The following is a 20301-nucleotide window of genomic DNA, read 5'->3' on the forward strand; positions in this document are numbered from 1 at the left end:
CACCATTTTAAAGTGTGCCATTCAGTGGTTTTTAGTATATTCACTATGTTATGCAACCATCACCACTATCTAATTCCAGAACATTACTATCACCCGAAAAACAAACCCCATACCTATGAGCAATCAGTCCCAATTCCTCCTATTCCTCCATCCCCTGGCAACCACTAAACTGCTTTCTGTCCTATGGCTTTGCCTCTTCTCGATAGTTCATATAAATGGAATCATATAATATGTGGCCTTTTGTGTCAGGCTTCTTTCACTTAGCCTAATGTTTTCAAGGTTCATCCAGGTTGTAGCATGTGACAGTACTTCACTTGTTTTTATGGCATCACCTCAGTTTTCATCTAGGAAAGGAGTGAGGATTGGTTCATAGGAAATCTGGAAAACAAAGAAAAGTAGAAAAAAGTTTTAAAAAAATCACTTATGTTTTACTTTGGAAAAATAACAACTGTTACTGTTTCAGTATTTTTTTCCAGTGTTTTTTCTATGCAGACTTTTCTTTAAATGTAGTTGAGATTATACTGTATAAGCAATTTTGTATCCTTTTTTCCCACATTTTCTCATTGTATCAGCAATTTTCATATTCTTAATTTCCAAAGGTTGCTTAATTTCATTATATGAATGCACACTAGTTTTTTAACTATCTCCCTATTATTGAACATAATACTATAAATAACACTTACATGAAAATATTTGTGCATAGAATACTGTCCATATTTAGATTTATTTCCTTAACAGATTTCCTTAGGATATATTCTGGGAAATGGGTCAGAAGCTGTAAACATTCTTAATATTCATTATACATAATGACAAATGTCACTCCCCCCAATAATGTCTTGGAAAAGCTATTTCACCCAACTTTCACCAATATTGAGTATTATACACTTTTTATTTCTGTTAATTTGATAGATTAAAATGGTAATTTTTGCACTTATGCAACTGAAAAATAGTGTAATTGCATTTCTTTGATTTCTAGCAAGGATGAATATTTTTTTCTTGTGTGTCAATCAATTATTTTAGTTTACACTTGAACTGTCTGTTCATGTCCTCTACCCAATTTCTCTGTTAGGGTTTTGGGCTCTTTTATTAATTTATAAATATTCTTATGTAATATAGATATTGACCCTTTGTAGTGTCTGATAATCTACTTTTTCCTTCATTTTGCTGTTTACCTTTTAATTTGGTCATTAGTTTTTCATTTTTATATAGCCGAAAATATTCTTTATGGGGGGAGGGGGTAATGTTTTCCATTACTCTTAAGCTTAGAAGGTCTCCCTCCCACTGGATATCAGATAATTCATTTACGTTTTCATACAGCCTTTTTTGGCTTGAATTTTTACTATTTTACATGTTAATCTTTCTGGAATTTATATTGGTACATGAGGTAATATAAAGTTAAATTTTACTTTTTTCCACAAAATGCTAATTAAATAGTAAAACATAATGTACTGAATAACCTGACCTTTCCCCTATTGGATTTATGATCCTTCTTTATCATATAATAAACCCCTATATTTACAGGGTCTGTTTGAAACATCTAGTCTACCTGAGTGATTCTAACCATCTTATTATGTAAGATCCAGTCAATTTACCCATTCTCTGTACCTCTCAAGAAAAGAGAAGATATGTATGGCAGAAGATAACCTGCAAAGGCCCCTGTCTGCTCAATTTTACTGAATCCTGATATCACAGGGTAAGAAAAGACTTCTAAAGTTCCATAGCCTGTCTCCAGGCTGAACTACACTTAAACTATCCCACAAGGATTCATGAGCTCAGGAAGATCTCACAATCTGTCACTATGGGATATTTTTATTAAACATTATTAAACATTCATATTGTACTGGGGAAGGATCTTTATAAATTTTAATCCAAAAACAGAGTAGGATCTATCTTCTGAGGATCTGTATCCAATAGAAAAAAAAAAGAATACAGGTAAATATATTTGATAGTACTTTCCAAAAATACATGAAGAAAGAGAGAAATGGTGACTTATGTGTTAATGGTTTTTGACTAGATCCTTGACCACATACAGGAAGACAGACAAAAACTTCTTACAAGTTGTGAAAAGTTTTATGCAAACGATAATTACACAAACAAATGTAAAAATGAAACCATGACAAGTGCTATGGAGGTGTCTCTTGTCAGCATTTTTCAAGTGGTTTTGACCATGACTGCTCTATCAGATACATTTGACATCAGGACCTATAGGACCCAATACTCAAAGCTTTTCTGAGAGTGAGATCTGGAGGACAAGTAGAAGTTAAGTGGGTGAAGAGGGGAAGAATGGTCCAAGCAGAGAAAGCAATATGTGCAAAGGCCCTGTGGCAGGAGACAGAAAGTGATGGGAGGTGTTGTGAAAAAGACTAACTTGACTGGATCTAAAGAGCAAGGGTGATCATGGTATGAGATAGGGCTGGAAGAGTAGTAGGATACAGACCATGCAAGACCTCAGAGGCCATGGCAAGAACACTTGTCTTAGGATCAGATTTATGTTTTGAAAAGGTCACTGACTGACGAGCGGAAGACAGATAGAAACAGGGCTGAGCATGGGTGAAGGGAGACTAGTTAGATGGCTATTGCAGCACTGCCAGTGAGGTTACGGCAGCCTGGACTGAGTGGTAATGGTGGGGGTGGAGGGAAATGAACACCATCCAGAGACTGCAGGTAGTAATTCCACTAAATACACACTCTATGCCATCTGCTGTCCTAGGTCTTGAAGATGCAGCAGAAAACAAAACAGGCCAGGTCCCTGCCCCTAGGGAGATTACGTTCTGGCTCCAGGCTTCTGGCTTGCATAGCTGTGAGGACAGTGACACCATTAACTGAGCTGGGGAGCCCTGGAGGAAGGACGAGTTTGCATTGGGAACAGGTTGAGCTTTGGGCACCTTTGAGACAGCCAAGAGGAGGTTGAACAGGCTGTTGGATATAGGGTCTGGAGCTCAGAGGAGAGGTCTGGACTGAGATATAATTGTATTTACTTCATCAGACCACAGAAACAAACCAAGAGATAAGAGAGATACCATTAAGTATCTTTGTGTACGTAAACTGAGCTGGAAGTCATACAAGAATTCATCCCAAATGACACCATCCTTGTTTACTAGATACTTATAATACAGTGAAAAATTACGTGTATGAGAGTAGGCAGCCACTACATATCTATACACATGTACATACACACCCGCTACATACCTATACACATGTAGTTTGCTTCTACCTGCTGGTAAGTTTCCATGTTTTTGTTACTATTGTTTTCAGATATAGTGATCCTGAACTCCTTATTAAATTGTGACAGTGCTGATCAATGTCTAGTTTATATTAGAATTATTTAAGCATACGTCTACTCTTCATGAACTTCTGCACGGTAGGACCGTGTGTAAATTTCATTGTTTCCCCTAGAGCTCTGCATTCAATGGATGGGATTAAATTTTCTTCTCCCTCAGACTCGTTCATTCATTCCATCTATTAGGAGTCCAGATTTGCTTCTGTGCATGCCTTAAGACACCCATCACAAACAGCTAAAATTGTATACAAACACAATCATTCCTGAATGACTTTAATTTCTAATTCTATTATCTTGTATGTGTATATATGTCTGTATGTGTTTGTATCTGTATATATCATCTACTTCTGTAAAGAAAGTTCCAGTCACGATTACACTTCGGTTAGGCATGAAAAGGCCAATATGGGTAGTGTAGTCAGAAAAGGAGTGATGTGGGAGTTAATAGGCATAAACCTTAGTTTAGACTCTTTAGCTCTGGGACCTTCAGCAAGTCATTTAATCACTTCCAGCCTCAGTACTCTAAGAGAACAGCATTATATGATCTCTGTGGTCTCTTACACCTCTAAAATCCTTTCAAATCCAATTTGATGGTAAAAATGACTTTTCAACACTTAGAAGTATTTCCCTGCCTTCTCTGAGGTGTTACAACCAAGGCTTGTGGTCCGAGGCATCTAAGTATTTGATATGGCTACGTTCGTTTTTAAAGAATGGGAGAAAAAACAGGTGAGTTAAAATTGAAAGCCAAGGGGGGTGGCCCGGTGGCATAGTGGTTAAGTGCGCATGCTCCGCTTCAGCAGCCCAATGGGTCACAGGTTCAGATCCCGGGCGCGCACCGACGCACAGCTTGTTAAGCCATGCTGTGGCGGCGTCCCATATAAAGTAGAGGAAGATGGGCACGGATGTTAGCCCAGGGCCAATCTTCCTCAGCAAAAAGAGGAGGATTGGCATCGGATGTTAGCTCAGGGCTGATCTTCCTCACACACAAAAAAAACAAAACCTGAAAGCCAAGGTTGGTGCTGGAAGTTACAAAACCTTATCTGGTTTGAAAGTGGCCCTAGGAAGGTTTGTTAGAAGGACAACTCTGGGGCCGGACCCGTGGCTTAGCGGTTAAGTGCACGGCGCTCCGCTACTGGCGGCCTGGGTTCGGATCCCGGGCGTGCACTGACGCACTGCTTCTCCAGCCATGCTGAGGCCGCGTCCCACATACAGCAACTGGAAGGATGTGCAACTATGACATACAACTATCTGCTGGGGCTTTGGGGAAAAAAAAGGAGGAGGATTGGCAACAGATGTTAACTCAGAGCCGGTCTTCCTCAGCAAAAAGAGGAGGATTGGCATGGATGTTAGCTCAGGGCTGATCTTCCTCACAAAAAAAAAAGAAAGAAAGAAAGAAAAAAACGATAACTCTGTTGAGCAAGGGGAATGCGAGGTCCTGCAGCTTGAGAATTGCTTAGGTTTGTAACTAGTATAACACGACCTCTGTCCTGATCGGATTTGTATAAAAGTCGAGGTCACCATGTGGTGCATTGTTCTGATACAGGCAGCCCTGAAAGGGGAGTCATTCCAAGTGTCAATCATCTGGAAAAGAAGCAGAGCCTCATATAGAAAATAGAACCGGGAAAGGAGCCTCGGGAATGCTGGCAGACAAGGACAGCCCCTCTCTCTGCCTCGGCCTTCTCCCTTAGTTCTGGCCCTGGAAGGAGGGTGTGGGTGTATCCTAAGATGGTGCCACTATCTTGAGGCAGGCTAGACACTAGGGACGAGGGATCCCTCTAATGGAAAATAAGATAAAAAATTGTAAGCTATCACTTGGATCTACCTAGTTTCATGTTATTTTCTGCTTACATTTTGCTTATCCCATAGTCTTTTTAGAAGTCATTTCAGGGCCGGCCCTGTGGCTTAGCGGTTGGGTGCGCGCGCTCCGCTGCTGGCGGCCTGGGTTCAGATCCCGGGCGCGCACCAACGCACCACTTCTCCGGCCATGCTGAGGCCACATCCCACATACAGCAACTAGAAGGATGTGAAACTATGATGTACAACTATCTACTGGGGCTTTGGGGGTGGGGGGGAGAAGACATTTCAAATGTTCCAGCCTTAGGAGTTTAGAGCTTTAGAAGCTCTGCAAGGAGTCTTGAGGGAAAGGTCATGAGTCCACAATGGCAAAATGGTCAAAGGGGCACAGCAGCCCCAGGCCCCACCCCACCCTAAAGCAACCCTAGAAAGATGCCACTGGGGATATCAGGAATGCCAGGGGTCAAAAGTCAAGGCAGTGAGGTTCTGTCCCCTTTTTCCATGAGATCCTCTCTCTACCATCAGTCTTGGAAGATTCTGGATGCTACAGTCACTAAAGGATGTGGTCATTTTCTTACATTAGCACAAGGTTTGGCCAATATCAAAACATCTAACCTTTTAGAGTCATGTTCTATTTATTTGTACCCGGCCCTGTTTCAAACAGGATTTAAGGCCATTTACAAAACCACATAAATGAAGTTAAACAACATAAATTAGAACACTGCGAGGAAGGTGAGGCAGAGGGAAAACAAGGGCAGGGACAGACAGTGGGCTCAGAGTGAGACTGGCGTGCGCGGAGCCCAGAGGCACGCTGGGCTCTGGCCTGCTGGGCTTTCTGAAACTTGCTGAAGCTGTCAAACCAGTGCTGTGTTTTCATTCCCCAGAATCCTGTCATTGTTGGGGACAAAGCCCAGCGAAACAATCAAATCCAGATTCACAGGATGGCAGGAGACCTCCTACCTCATCCAGTGCCCCAACCCATGTGGAGAGCCCCGCCGGTCACCAGCCAGTCCCCCTGTGCACTTTCTGGAACCGGAGCTGACTGGATGAAGGCCTGAAATTTAAAAATACCTTTAAGGAGATGTTTTCCAAGTGTTTGGTCTGTTTTGCTGTGAAGTCCCAGACTCCTCAGAGCAGTCTGAGTGTTCTAAGGAAAGGGGGGATCCTAGGAGCTGGAGAAGCAGGCAAAGCCATTGAAGCCATGGTGAGCTGGGCACAGGGTGAGTCAGCCTGGCTGATGGAGGGACACCTCCCAATTCTTTACCGCTCCCAGACAAGCTGCAGGTGGCCACCACCCAGGCCTCACCTAAGCCACATTCCAGAGACATCTGGGATACCAGCACACGTGGGAAACACACAGGAGAGCCCATCTCAGCCCTCCCTCCTCCCTGGGGCCAGCTGAGGAGTTCTTTAGAGGTCGAAGAGGAAGAAGATCCACATCTCCCACACCCTCACCGCTCCGGCAGATGGAAGGGAGAGAGTTACCAGTAGAGGTGCCCCACTTCTCAAGCTAAAAGTTCAGGTTTCTTCTTCTCGGCTCCCAAGTTTGCTAAACAGCACCACCTGCTGTCTCAAAAGTCAGGAAACGGGAGAGAGTCCATGTGTGAGCCTTCCAGATTCACATTAGGGTGGAACAAGTTTCCCGCCCACCATGCCTGTGCAACTCAGACAGAGGGAGGGCAGGACACCCCTGCAGGCCAGCCTTATGCCCTCTCCTCCACGACCCCTGCCTACTCCATCCCAACCCTCCTCCAACAAAACCACCAGTTTACCACTGCTTTATGCCAATTACACCACCGGCACCACATCAATAATCCCTCCATCACCAACTTACCGCTGATAAAACAGGTCCTGGACCCCAACTCTGTCAGTGAGCTTCCGCACTTCCTGGTAGGAAGGGGTGGTGAGCTGCTCAGGGTCTGGTGGGATAGACCCCTAGACCCCCTAAAAGTCCTCATGGAGGATGAGTTGCCCAGTAACTTTTTTTGCTTCATTGTGGTAAAACACACATAACATAAAATTTACATTTTTAAGTGTACAGTTCAGTAGCATTAAGTAATTCACATTCTTGTGCAACTAGTCTCCAGAACTCTTTTCATCTTAACCCCAGTAACATTTTCAACACCATTCTGTAGTCCCCCTCTCAGATCTCAAGCTCTTCTTGATTTTTTCGTTGACACCATGAATCCTCTCGGAGCTCCTAAAATATACTCCTATTAGCTCAGTCTCCCACAGGCTGTCTTTAAACACTGATGTTTTTAGTTTTTTTCTCCCTCTCCGTAAAGCAGTTATGATTTCTGTGTTTTGGCACCTCCTGACAAAGGGGAGGCAGGAAAAGAGAAAAGAGTTGAGGTTGCTTTGTTTTTCTGCTGCTGCAGCTCTGTGAGTGGCTGCCCAGGGAGAGACTGAAGAACTGTCATCTGGGCTGCCTCGTCCGGAGCACGCTTAGGGGGCGCTGCATGGGCTTCACCGAGTCCAAGAGACCCTGAAATTGTACGCAAATTTCATGTGACCGTGGGAATATATATTTTTCTAGGGAGACATTCTTTACCCTTCCTCAGATTCTCAAAGGCGTCCTTGACTCAGAAGAGGCTAAGAGCCACCAACAGAGAGCCCTTGGAGATTAGCATCTAGAGCTTCATTTATCCAGCTCCTTCCTTGAACAGTCAAGGCCTGTGAACTACATGATGCCCAAGAGTATCCCTGCCTCGTGTGTGACCACGATTGTGGCCGAGGGAGGGAGGGAATCAGAGTGCCAAGGACATCGCAGAGGGGAAACCGGAGTGAAGAGCTGGGAAGGAAGATCGACGTGCCGTCGTGAGGGAAGGGTTATAATCTGCAGACGTTCTAGAGAAGCCAGAGACATGAGGAGGCCTTTTGTAATCCACGGTGGCCTTAGGTGGCTCCTTGAGTTCTCTCCTGGGGATGTTAGTGACCACAGAACCTTCTGGAAGACTCCTACTAATAACTCTTACTGAGCAGTCATTGTGCTCTTTAAAGACATGATCTTATTTCTCCTCACCACAAGCCATAAAAGTGTATTTTAATCCCCATTTTACAGAGGAGAAAACATAGCCTTAAGGACAAGAGGTAATTTTCCCAAGGTCAGACAGATAAATGCAGAGCACAGATTTGAACCCAAGTTTGCCTCACTACAAAGCACATTCTCCTAACCACTAGGCTATCCTTGTTTTTATTGTAATAAAATGGAGAAAAGCTCATTTTTCTTAAGTACAGAATACACCTTCCCTCCTCCCTACCCTCTCCAGGGAAATCCATTTTCAGGGGGTAAAGACTAAGTCAGCTGCTCAGGTGTGTGTAGGGGGCAGTGACACCCCCAGGGGGCTTGCTGCAGTAAGAAGGGGTGCTCTCAGCACCGCCTTCTGCAGGCTGGACTGTGCCGAGCTGAGGGTATAACCTTGGGTTCTGAACAGAGCCGCTCAAGGCCTAGAGATGTGCAAGGTCGTACACAGGTGAGAGGAAGAGGAGGAAAATGAGGCAGCTGGTAGCCAGCCAGGGACGTTGGGGGAACAACAGGGAGGTCTAATGGGGATCTTCCTAAGTTTGCCGTGTGTGGTAGATTCACCTCTCCGTGTCCCCATGACGGCTTCAGCTGTGTGGTGTGAAAGCAGTTTTGGAGGAATGTGGTGACGCGCTGAGTCCGCCTCAAAGGGAGCATGGAGAAGAGCCAGAGCTGCCAGCGTGAGGCCTACCCCACTGCGCTCCTGATGAACGGAGCTCCTGAGTGCCAGACCTTGAGCCCGCGCCCAGGAAGATGGCGCCCGGCAGAGGTGGCTGACGGAGGTCTCTAAGGGACGATCCAGGGAATGAAGACCACACTTAGGTGCCAACCTGTACCTTGATGGATTGGGGCTGCTGCAAACAGCACAAGTTTCTGCAGAACTGCCCTATCGCAGGAGGCATTTTCTGGCTCTAAAGTTCTAGGGAGCAAGGAGTCAATTAATTAATAAACATTCCATCATACATATTTGAGAACCTGTTTTGTGCCAGTCACGGGCTTGACAGGACAAATATGTTCCCTGCCCTTTTACATTAAATTGGCAAAGTCAGAGAATAAAATAAATACAAAGTGAGGCAAGAAGCATAAAGGAAACAAGGAAAGGAAACAAATATATTTGTAGGGGAGGGAGGACCTTACTTCGTAGGATGGTTAGATAAAAGCCTTTCTGAGGGGGAGACATGTAAGCTGAGAGCTGAGACCCACACGATGAGGAAGAGCTGACCTTGCAAAAAGAAGAAAGTGTGACTGGCAAAAGAGACAGCATATGCAAAGGCCCGGAGACAGGAAGACGCCTTTATATTCGAGGAACTGGAAGAAGACTGGTGTGGCTGGAGTGTGATAAGCAGGCGACAGAATGGCGCTTAAATCTTAAATCACGGAGAAGGGTGAGGGTCCCTGTTACAGGTCCAGGGGAGAGGAGTAGTAGGCGAGCACACAGATTGGGCTGCCTAGGGAGACCCTGGAGCCGGGACAGGATTGACTCTACAAGCAGTGGCAAAGGCGAGGCCTGCTGCGGGCCCTCAAGAGCAGTTCTGAATCCCCCATCCACCCCCGCCGCCCTTTTACTGCTAGGTCTTGCTGGGACCCACAGCCTATGGAAAAGGGGAGAAAGCAGCCCAAGAAACGCTGGGGAAGGCTCAGTGCGTGCACCCACAAACTGCTGGACTCAGGCGCCCGCACCCTGGAGGAGACAAGGGGACGCAGGTCCCTGGGATCCTCCGGCACCCTCTGGAATCCCGGCGTGCCCCCGCAGGGAGAACTTCGGAGTTGCCAGGCACCTTCAGAGGCGGATTCAGTTGAAGACCAAGATCCCCGACGGCAGGTCGCGGGGCGTCGACTGCTGCACTTTGAAACCCTTCCTCCTCGGCGCCCTCCTCCCCAGCACACACACAGCGGAGCCTTGAAGAAGCCTGGGCCAGCCGGCCACGTGGGGCCGTCGGCACTGCCGGGCGGGAACCTGACCGCCGCCAGAAACGGCGGGGCCGCGGTGTCTGCAGCAGCGCCTGGCGCCCGGCCGCGGAGCCGGGCCTCTCTGCAGCCAGGCCGGCCCGCGACCACGCCTGAGCCGCTGGTGGCGCCGCGCGCCCCTGCACGGGGCTTTCCCCGTCCTAAGACAGGCTGTGGACCAGTCTCTTCCTCCTACCGGTTCCTTTATCTCCCCTCGGTACCAGCCGCGCTGTGGGCAAGGTATCCTCCCGCGCAGAGGACGAGATCTGCTCCGAGGGGGCGCGGTTCTGCAGCTCTTCGTTCTCCGCAAGGCGCACGCGGTGCCGTTGGCTCTGGACGCGCGGACCTTGGAGGCACCCCCTGGGCCCTGCTCTGGGAGCTTGTTACCTCCTCAGGGTTAGGTGCAAGAGCACTTGCGGGGTGAAAATGAAGGCGTGATGGGAGCAGCCTGGACGGGGGAAGGCAGCACCCGTAGCAGGGGTCTAGGCACCAGGCCATAGACCTCTGTACCCCTTAATAGCTGTGTGACCTGGGTTGGGCAGTTTATTTATGCTCACCAAGACTATAAATGATAAAAATAATAAAAACCTACCTCTGTGAATTGTTATGAGGATTAAATGAGATGATAGACGTAAAGTGCTTAGAAGAGTACAGCTCCAGATAAGCGCTCAAGAACCGTTAACTACAATAATAAGGATCATTCTTAACAGTCTGGACGCCTTGAAAGAGCCAGATGTGTTCACTGACAATTTACTCAACCTAAGCACCCATGTTTCCAGTATCCTAGGCTGGGTTGCAAAGGAAGACAAGCTCTTAAGAACAAAAAGTGAAAATGTATTCATTACTTCCCATGTTAACTCCACCCTAGTATGAAGAAATCCAAATGGGAAAATTGCCTACCTCCTACTATTCCTAACAAATCACCTATTTTCAGTCTTTCATATTATCCCCAGCTTACATGCATGTAATTTTGTATTCTTCTTTTATCAGTTATTATATAAGTATTTCCCTGGCTGCTACCTGGTTTTAATAACTATCATTTTAATGAATGCATACTACTCTGCTAGATTGATGTAGCAGATAAGTTACCCTTATCATTGGATTCTTAAGATGTTTACAATTTTTTATTAGTGTTGACACAAATAATCTGTAATCAATCACTAAATCAAAATTGGGGTGAGTTTATTAAAAGCCAGGTCTGAGGACTAGCCCAGGGCCTTCCTTCCACAAGGAAGGAAGGGCGCCCCAAAAGTGTGGTGTACAGAGTGGTTATATACCATCTTGGAACAAAGAGCATACATCACATATGATAGGAATGTCCCTTTTACAGTTGTCGCAAGATGCTTAGCTGGCACAGTATATTGGTGGTCAGCAGGTCAGTGGTCACATGGTGAGTGGTCACAAGGTGAGCACAGCAGGTCAGCAATTAATCCTTAGTTTCTAGGAAGAGATGCTTATCCTAAAGGAAATGCCAATGTGGGGGAAGTTACATCCCTATCTTTAGGGGCATCATTCTTGTCTTTGGGACATAGTAAATATTTAAAGCAGATATACAATGCATGCTCAACAGGCCATGTCAGGCCCTTTGGAAAAACAAGGTCAAGCCAAATTGGTTTTAAACCAAATGGCTTCCTCATGTACTCCAATATATACTATTGCTTTTCATTTATTTATCATTAGATAATGCTACAATGTAATCTTCGTTAATAGAACTTTTAAAATAAAAGTTTAAAATAATTTAATATTTTTTCCTTTAAAGTTTATTTCCCTGAAAGCTATGCAAATCCAGTCACTGAGAATCACCTAATACATATTTTTTAAATAAAAGTATTTTATGTGAAAGTAATAAAAAATGAAAATATATGAATAAAAAATGAATGTTATTCATAATCTCATCACCCAAAGATGTCTTGGAAGCATATCCTTCCAGACTTCTCTAAATATAAATGTAAATATATATTAATCTTTAATATAATTTGCTTACAAAAATGGAGTTCTGTGGTACATACTGTTTTATAACCTGTTTTTCACTTAAGGCATTGTAAATATGATAATAGTAGCTAACTCTTAATGTGGTGCTTACTATGTACCAGACCCTATTCTAAAGTGTTTTAGTCATATTAACTCATTTAATCCTCATAAGAGCTCTATGAGGTAGCACCTGATTGAATTCCCCATTTTACAGATGAGGAAGTTAAATCCTAGAAAAGGTAAGTGACTTGCCAAAGGTCACACAAGTAAGTGGGAAGTGGCAGAGTCCACTTAACCCCACTATATGCTTCTGCCTCACTTGATAGGTCATGAAACTGACATTTATCTTCTCATTCTTAATAACTGCATAGTATTTGGAGGAATAGATATAGTTTATTTAGCCAATCCTTTCTTAACATTTAGTCAGATTTCAATTTTTTGGTAATGTAAAGCTTTGATGATAAACACATTTGTACACACATTCTTATGTACTTGCTTATTTCCTTAGGATAAACTGTGAGAAATGGAATTGCTGGATCAAAGAGCAATCTTGCAGGGTGGCAAGGAAAAACTTCCCTCTTCAGAGCGTGTATGTATAGCAGGACCTCTGCTTAAGAAGTGAGCCAATAGTCCTCTTTCTTTAGCACCAATAATCTTCCTCCACTCCACCTGGCCACCCACTCACATGGTCATACCCAAGTCATTAGCATTACCAGAAAATGCACCATTACTGACATATTGATTTCACACTTCCCGCCCACAGACCATCAGCTTCTAACTTCTCTGATTTCTAAACCTCTCATTCACTGGCCTCCATGACTTTTTCACTTTTTTATCACTCCTCTCATATCTTTATTTTAAATTGAGGTATAATTGACGTAACAATAAATTGCACATATTTAAAGTGTGCAATTTGATAAGCTCTGACATATGTATACACCTATGAAATCATCACCACAATCAAGATAGTGATGGTTTTACCATTTCTAAAACTTTCCTTGTGTCCATTGGTAATCACTCCCTCTCAGGCAACCACTGATCTTTTTGTCATCACAGATTAGTTTGCATTTTCTAGAATACTATACAAATGGAATCATATAGTATGCACTCTTTTTTGTCTAGCTTCTTTTACTTAGCATAATTATTTTGAGAGTCATTCCTGTTGTGTATATCAATAGTTCATCATTTTTCTTGCTGTGTAGTGTTCCATTGTATAGATAGGCCACAATTTGTTAATCCACTCAATTCCATTCACCTGCTGGTGGACATCTGGGTTGTTTCTAGTTATTGGCTATTACAAATAAAACTGCTATGAACATTCATGTACAGGATTCTATATGGACATATATTTCCTTTTCTCTTAGGCAAATACCTAGTAGTGGAATAGCTGGATCATATGGTAAGTGTATGTTCAACTCTAAAAAACTGCCAAAATTTTTCCAAAGTGGTTGTATCATTTTACATTCCCAGCAGCAGTGTATGAGCATTTTAGTTTCCCCATTTCCTCACCAACACTTAGTATGGTCAGTCTTTTAATTTGTATTTCCTTATAGACCACTTATGTTGAGCATCTTTTTATATGTTTTATTTGCCACTCGTATACCTTTTTTTTTTTTTGTGGTGAAGTGTCTGTTCAAATCCTTTGTCCATTTAAAAAATTGTGTTGTTTTCTTATTACTGAGTTTTTAATATATTCTAGATACAAGTCCTTAATCAAATATATGATATACAAATATTTTTTCTCAGTCTGTGGCTTGTCTTTTCATTCTCTGAACAATAACTTCAAATAGCAGAAATGGTGAATTTTGATGAATTCGAATTTATCTATTTTTCTTTTATGGGTTGTGCTTTGTTGTCGTATCTAAGAAATCTTTGCCTAACTCAAAGTCATAAGATTTTCTCCTGTGCTTTCTTCTAGAAGTTTTATAGTTTTAGGTTTTACATTTAGATCTATGATCCATTTTGAGTTAAATTTTATACATGGTGCAAGGTACAGATTGAAGCTCTTTTCTTTTTCTTTCTTTTTTTTTTTTTTTGCATATAGATATACAACTTTTACAGCACCATTTGTTGTATTGCCTTTGCATCTTTGTCAAAAATCAGTTGTCCATATATATATATATATATGGATGTGTTTCTTTCTGAACACTCTATTCTGGTCTACCTTTACACCAATATTACACCTTTTTTTTTTTTTTTTTTTTGGTGAGGAAGATCAGCCCTGAGCTAACATCCATGCCAATCCTCTTTTTGCTGAGGGAGACCAGCCATGAGCTAACATCTATTGCCAATCCTCCTCCTTTTTTTCCCCTGTTTTCTCCCCCAAGCTCCAGTAGATAGTTGTATGTCGTAGTTGCACATCCTGCTAGTTGCTGTATGTGGGATGCCGCCTCAGCATGGCCGGACAAGCGGTGCGTTGGTGCGCGCCCAGGATCCAAACCAGGGCTGCCAGTAGCTGAGCACACACACTTAACAGCTAAGCCACGGGACCAGTCCCCAGTATTACACCATTTGATTACTGTAGCTTTATAAGACCTGAATCCCGGGTGGGGGCTCTGAAGCCCTTGTATCTCACATAAGCCACTAGTGGGAAAGTTCACAGGCAGTAGTTTTTCTTTGATAGTTCAATGCTTTCTGACCTGCATAACCTGAAAGTTCCTGGTATTATTTTCTTAGGCTCAGGAGGTTGGAGAGAACCTGGCTGAATAAATTCTATCCTCATGCTAATGCACCTTTAAGAATGGTTAAAACATACCACCCACAGGCACTAAGAGTTCCTCTAGAGGTCTTCTGACATTGAGGCTAGAAGCCCTTAGAACCTGAGGACAAAAAAATCTTCAGAAGACCTGAGAGAAGAGCCTGCATCTGTGGATAAACACGGGGACTCAAGATAAATCCATCTCTAAGCAACAGGAAATCAAAGGGGATGGTTCCACTTGCTCCATGAACTTGCCTGTGATCCTCCTCACTCGTGAGACCTAGACAGAAGTTCTGCTTCCTCTTGCAAGAATTACGATCTACAGGAAAGGTACTATTTATTTTCCAGGCAGGAGCCCACTAGCCTTGGCAGACAGGTTTTGTGATCTTAAGCCTGACCCCACGTGGCTGATCACTTCTGCACTCCCTGTAAGAACGATCTTCAGGGAATGCGAGGCAGCTGAAAATGGCCTTGCCTGTATCCTTGTGCTAAACCCAGCTCTGTACATAATTTAATACGGGAGCCAGGAGTCTCCAAGGTTCAATGATTCATTAGAAGGACTCACAGGACCCAGAAAAGCTGTTATACCCCTGGTTACAGTTCATTACAGTCAAAGGATACAGATTGAAATCAGCAGAGGAAAAAAGCACATAAGATGGAGTCCAGGAGAAGCCAGGCACAAGCTTCTAGTTGTCCTCTCCCAGTGGAATTGCAGAGACAGCACTCAATTCTCTCAGCACCAATGTGTGACAACATGTGTGAAGTGTTGCCAACCACGGATACCAAAGTTTTTATCACATGTGCCCACGTAACTGACCTTGACTACTCAGTCTCCAACCCCCAGAGGTCAAACATGTCTCAAGGTCTCAGGCATACAAAACCACTCTTATCAGGCAGGATACTATAAGGGCTCAGAGGTCTCTCCCAGGAACCGGTCAGGAGCCAGTCCTGAAGACCTTTGAAATGTAGAGGTTGGGCAACGAAGTTCTGCTGAGTTAACCTTTTATTCACACTCATCTAGCATGTATTACATGTCACCTTTTTTTGTTAACTACATCTTTACCACATAAGTTGTATCTCCCCAGCTAGGGTGGAGGCCACCATAAGAGCAGCAACTCTCTTATACCTAGTATCCTGGGGGCTTGCAGAGCTCCATGTACATGGAGACATCCAATAAATATTCATATTTTATTATCAGGACAGTGACCCTTGCTCAGGTTGTTCTCTGGCCTGGGATATCCTTCCAGCTCCCTTCCACACCTATTACCCCAATCCTAGCCATCCATCAATATCTAAACCAAGTCCTACCTCATGAGATCTTCCCCAACTATTCTGGTGCACATTAAGGTATTTCTGTTCTCAATTCCTGACATGTTTACTGCCTATATAATCTATGTGACGTCTATTACATTCAGCTTTGAAATGTTACTTAACTGTTTTATGTGAGTAAGGCTCATCTCCCAACTAGATGGTCAACTTCTGGAGAAAAAGGGCTGGCTTGTACCTGTTTTTTGCATTCCCTTTGATGCCCATATGCTACGGTCTGAATGTTTGTGCCCCTCAAAATGTACACATTGAAACTGAATCCCCAAGGCGATAGGATTTGGATGTGGTTAGGTCATGAAGGTGGGGCCCTCGCAAGTGGATTAGTGCCCTTTAAAAGAATCCCCAGAATGATCCTTGCTGCTTCCACCATGTGAGATTACAGCTGGAAGGTGCTGTTTGTGATCAAGGAGGTGGGCCTTCACCAGACACTGAATCTGTTGGCACCTTGATCTTGGACTTCCCAGCCTCTAAAACTGTGAGAAATAAATTTCCATTGTTTATAAGCCACCCAATCTATGGTGTTTTTTTATAGCAGCCCAAATAGACTAAGACACCAGATCAGGGCCTTAACATAGTAGGTGCTCAAAATAAATATGAGATAGTCAATGAAGGTAAACATTTCCTTCTTCTCTGGGCCTTTTATTTTTTCCCGTCTTTTGCTGAGGGCAGAGCAATGCTTCATAAATAGATCGAGAGAGAGAGTGCTTTGCAGAGAAATTAATTATAGCAATGAAGAATCAGCACAAAATTTTCGCAAAGACTAAAGCTTTTATTCCAATCGGGAGTCATTTACTTCTGAAGACATTCCCTGAGGCCTTTGTGAAGCGGACAGCCTCATTGATGCTCTGAGTGATGTAATCTATGTTATAGGTATTGATACAGCTGAAGTTGATACGACCATTCTTGGGGATGTAAATATGCTTTCTCTTGATCAGGTATTCCACCTGTTGGGCTGGTGATAATCATCATAGGGTCTCAGAACCTGGGGTGGCCACCTCTAACTCCCCTCTAGCCCTGGTGGATTACAGGGGATAGGGAGTGTCAGCATTTCTGGGGATCCAGAAGGGTCTTTAAAGTAGCTCCACTTTGCTCAGGAAAGAATCAAAATCTGGGGTGAAGCTAGGGACTGGTCACCTAGTCAGCGAAGTTTAATACTCAAATACAAGCCCAAGGTCAGAAAGGGGGGAGCTACCCTCCTAGACACTTACGGTTGAGTCCCAGATAGTTATGGGTCCCATTCTGTTTAGTGATGTGATCCCAGGAGCCAGGAGTCCCCAGGAGCCTGAGCTTCTCCTTCACCTTTTCCTTGATCATCATGATGTTCTCTACGACCCCTTTCAGACTCTGCTTCCTGCCAAAGGCATGACAGCGAGAAATTAGAGTATGAGTTCTCCCCCAGCTCCCAACCTCCTCATTGCCATTCCACTCTTCTTCCCTTCCAAAGCCCCCAACCGGGGTGCCTCAGGGCGCACTGGTGGAGCCAGGGATCTGGGATGCTTATGAATGGGAGTGGGGTTTCAGCCTATATACATTTAAGCAAGCCAAGCAGGCTCTTAGGCAGATTTTGCCCGAGTAGCAAGCCCTTGCTGCTTCCTAACCTCCTCCTGCAATCTGGAAGAGTTCAAATAATTCATTGGCCTGTGTCCAAAAAGAACATCCTATTACCCACTCCCCCAAGATAGGGCAACCTTTGGCATAGCCACTGCCACTGGTACACAGTGGGTCCTCAGTAAATGTTGACGAATGGACTGAAGAGGCCACGTGGGCAGGAAGAGAAGCGCCCAGCTGAATCCTGTCAATCAGCAAGTCTGTAGGTATCCAGAGGCTCTGCCCATCCTTTCCTGCCCCCACCCTTCACCCTTACCATTCTCCCTGCAGAGCAGGGTTACAGAGGATGGAGGTGATAATGCGAGCACCCGTGGTAGGAGGGTTGAGCCACAGGGCCCGGGCGAAGTTCGTCAGCTGGGAGAGGACACACAGCAGGAGCTGGTTGTTGAGTGCCACCACGACTAGGATCCCCACTCCTTCATCTGCAGTTTGGAGACAGACAGGCTCATTCTCGGTCTCCTCCTCCCTTACCGGGGCCTTCCTCTATGACTCTGCCTCCACCCTCGCAGAAGAGAGGATTGAACTATGGGGAACTCATCCCAGCCCAGCCAACCTGGTATCCAGACCCCAGGAAGTTACCAGAGGCTCTTCTTCCAGAAAAAGTAGCCATAAGAAAGAGTCTTAAAGGTGGAAGGGACTTAAAATATCACTAAGTCCTACCCCCTTATCTTATAGTTGAGGAAACAGAGGGCTAAGGGGGTGAATGACTTAACCAGAGTCAGTTTTAGTAGCTAGTTTTAGTAGCTGAGCTGAGACAACACCACAGAACCTGACTTCTAGCACAGTGCTCATCCCTTCTGCCTCCGTGGTGCTCTCACTGGAGGCCTTGGCTCTCTCCAAAGGGTAGGAGGCGTCATTGTTTGTGCTATGGGTCTGGCACCACTTCAGCACCAGGGCCTCCCTTATCCTTCTCATACCATACCATAAATGCCAAACCATACCATACCATAAATGCCAAAATTCTTGGACAGAGACTGGCTGCAGAAGAACTCAAAGCCTTGAGACACAAAGTATTGTAAGAACTTAGTATCTTCTTCCAGGTCACCCGTGGATAAACCTTGATAGGGAATGTCAAAAAATGGGAATATCTGCTTGCTCTATAGAAGAAAAGAGAATGAAAAAAGGATGAGTCTGGTGGAGTCGATGGTAGATGGCGAGAGGGAGGAAAGTCAGGCAGGAGGTTGGGCTCACCTTCATGGTGGCCATCAACTTTGCCCACTGACTTTGTGTCAACTTGCAGTTGCCAATATTCCCGATCACAAAGACACAGCCATGTGGGGCCTGCTGTAGGTAGAGACTGTCTCATCAGGCACTTCCCTTACCAAGTGGTAGTGGCACCAAGGCATTTGGAGGACAAGTGATCCTTCTAGTTGGTTCCTACTAACAGGCTAGGCAAATCCAAGCCTAGAAAAGACCTTGGATGACTAGACGGGTGGTGGGGAGGAAAGGAAAATAAAACTGTAAATTGGGTCTGGGGAGAAGTTTCTAAGCAGGGCCCCACTACCTCTGCCACACTGAGGAGGATGTTGGGGTCTAGGCACAGCCGCTTGGAGTCCCAGAAGGAGTATTCATAAACTGTAAAGCCCATGTCCTGGAAGATAAGTCCATGTGGTTCTGTGGAAACACAGCCCTCCAGCTGTTGGTACACAGGAAATGGAGAGATAGAGGCAGACATACCAGAAAATGGGCCTGAGGGTCACTGGTTGAATGTGGAACAATAAGAGTAAAGGGACAAGCATACCTTGGCTTGTCCACCATTTTTCTCATGACAGAGAGTGAGAAGGACGACAGTGAAGGTTGCAAATGGGGTGGGAATCAGCAACAGGGGACAGGGATCTTCTGTCCTCACCTTGTATGACACTCACCTTTTTGAGAAGAAATGATGTAAACTATTTGAGAATCCCGACGCCAAGTTTTGAGGAACTGGGCGCCAAGTTGGAAGGCACCACTGTCACCGACAGTGTGCACACCCCCTCCCTGCCAGCAAAAGATAGACAGAAATAACGCTTTAAAGAGTCATGGTGATATTAGGACCACCTCAGATCCAGATGATTCCTTTCCTGGAATAGCTCCCACATCCACAGTGCGGGCTGGTGCCAAGAGCACTGGCTTTGGGTTCTGATCCTGGCTCTGCCCTTCAGTGACTAAAGCTTTGGACTCTCTGAGCCTCAGGTGTCGCCTTTGTCAATTCCAGGGGCCCTCCAAGGTCCCTTTCAGGGTGAAGATAGTGCACGCCCTGACCTCTGCTCCCTCTGTCTGGGTGAGTGAGGGAAGGGCCCTTCTTCTCACCCTGTTCTCCACAATCACTTGGCTGTGCTTTCCAAAGAGGAGTTCCAGGGAGGCCTGGAGGAATGATTTCATGCCCATCACTGGTATGTACTCGTAGTTCAAGGAGGGGTCCTGTGAGATCTGCAGTCTAATCTTGTGCACCACGGAAGAAACCCAGGGTCGGCCTTCATTGGTCATGCAGACTGTGAGGGAACCACAAAGGGAGCTCTCGATGCCCAGCCTCGGGGCCTCGGAGGCAGGGCTCTGCAGACAGCCCACAAACAATTTGTCTGTCCTGCCTTTCTTGGGGCTTGGGAAAGCTGCCTAGGAAAAGACAACTTTCCTTTTTTTCCTCCTTTATAAAAATAATGGGCTGTTAGTGAATGTGTA

At 44.8% G+C, this 20301-nt stretch overlaps 1 protein-coding gene across 1 annotated transcript in view; it reads right to left on the reverse strand.

Annotated features, from left to right (window-relative positions):
- Window positions 1–20301, reverse strand: part of GOT1L1 (glutamic-oxaloacetic transaminase 1 like 1) — a 30235-nt gene that overhangs the window by 9332 nt on the left and 602 nt on the right. The window contains exons 2-11 of the mRNA XM_087418257.1: window positions 19933–20114; window positions 19509–19620; window positions 19148–19257; window positions 18835–18927; window positions 18590–18740; window positions 17900–18065; window positions 17244–17386; window positions 16829–16987; window positions 10237–10386; window positions 6906–6990 (exon numbers count right to left, since the gene is read on the reverse strand). Coding sequence (XP_087274383.1) covers window positions 6906–6990; window positions 10237–10386; window positions 16829–16987; window positions 17244–17386; window positions 17900–18065; window positions 18590–18740; window positions 18835–18927; window positions 19148–19257; window positions 19509–19620; window positions 19933–20114 — 1351 coding nt within the window. The remainder of the gene's footprint in view (window positions 1–6905; window positions 6991–10236; window positions 10387–16828; window positions 16988–17243; window positions 17387–17899; window positions 18066–18589; window positions 18741–18834; window positions 18928–19147; window positions 19258–19508; window positions 19621–19932; window positions 20115–20301) is intronic.

The sequence above is a fragment of the Ceratotherium simum genome, chromosome 28 (genome assembly GCF_057802395.1).
Source record: "Ceratotherium simum simum isolate JZ-2026a chromosome 28, ASM5780239v1, whole genome shotgun sequence".
In the NCBI taxonomy this organism is placed as follows: Eukaryota; Metazoa; Chordata; class Mammalia; order Perissodactyla; family Rhinocerotidae; genus Ceratotherium; species Ceratotherium simum.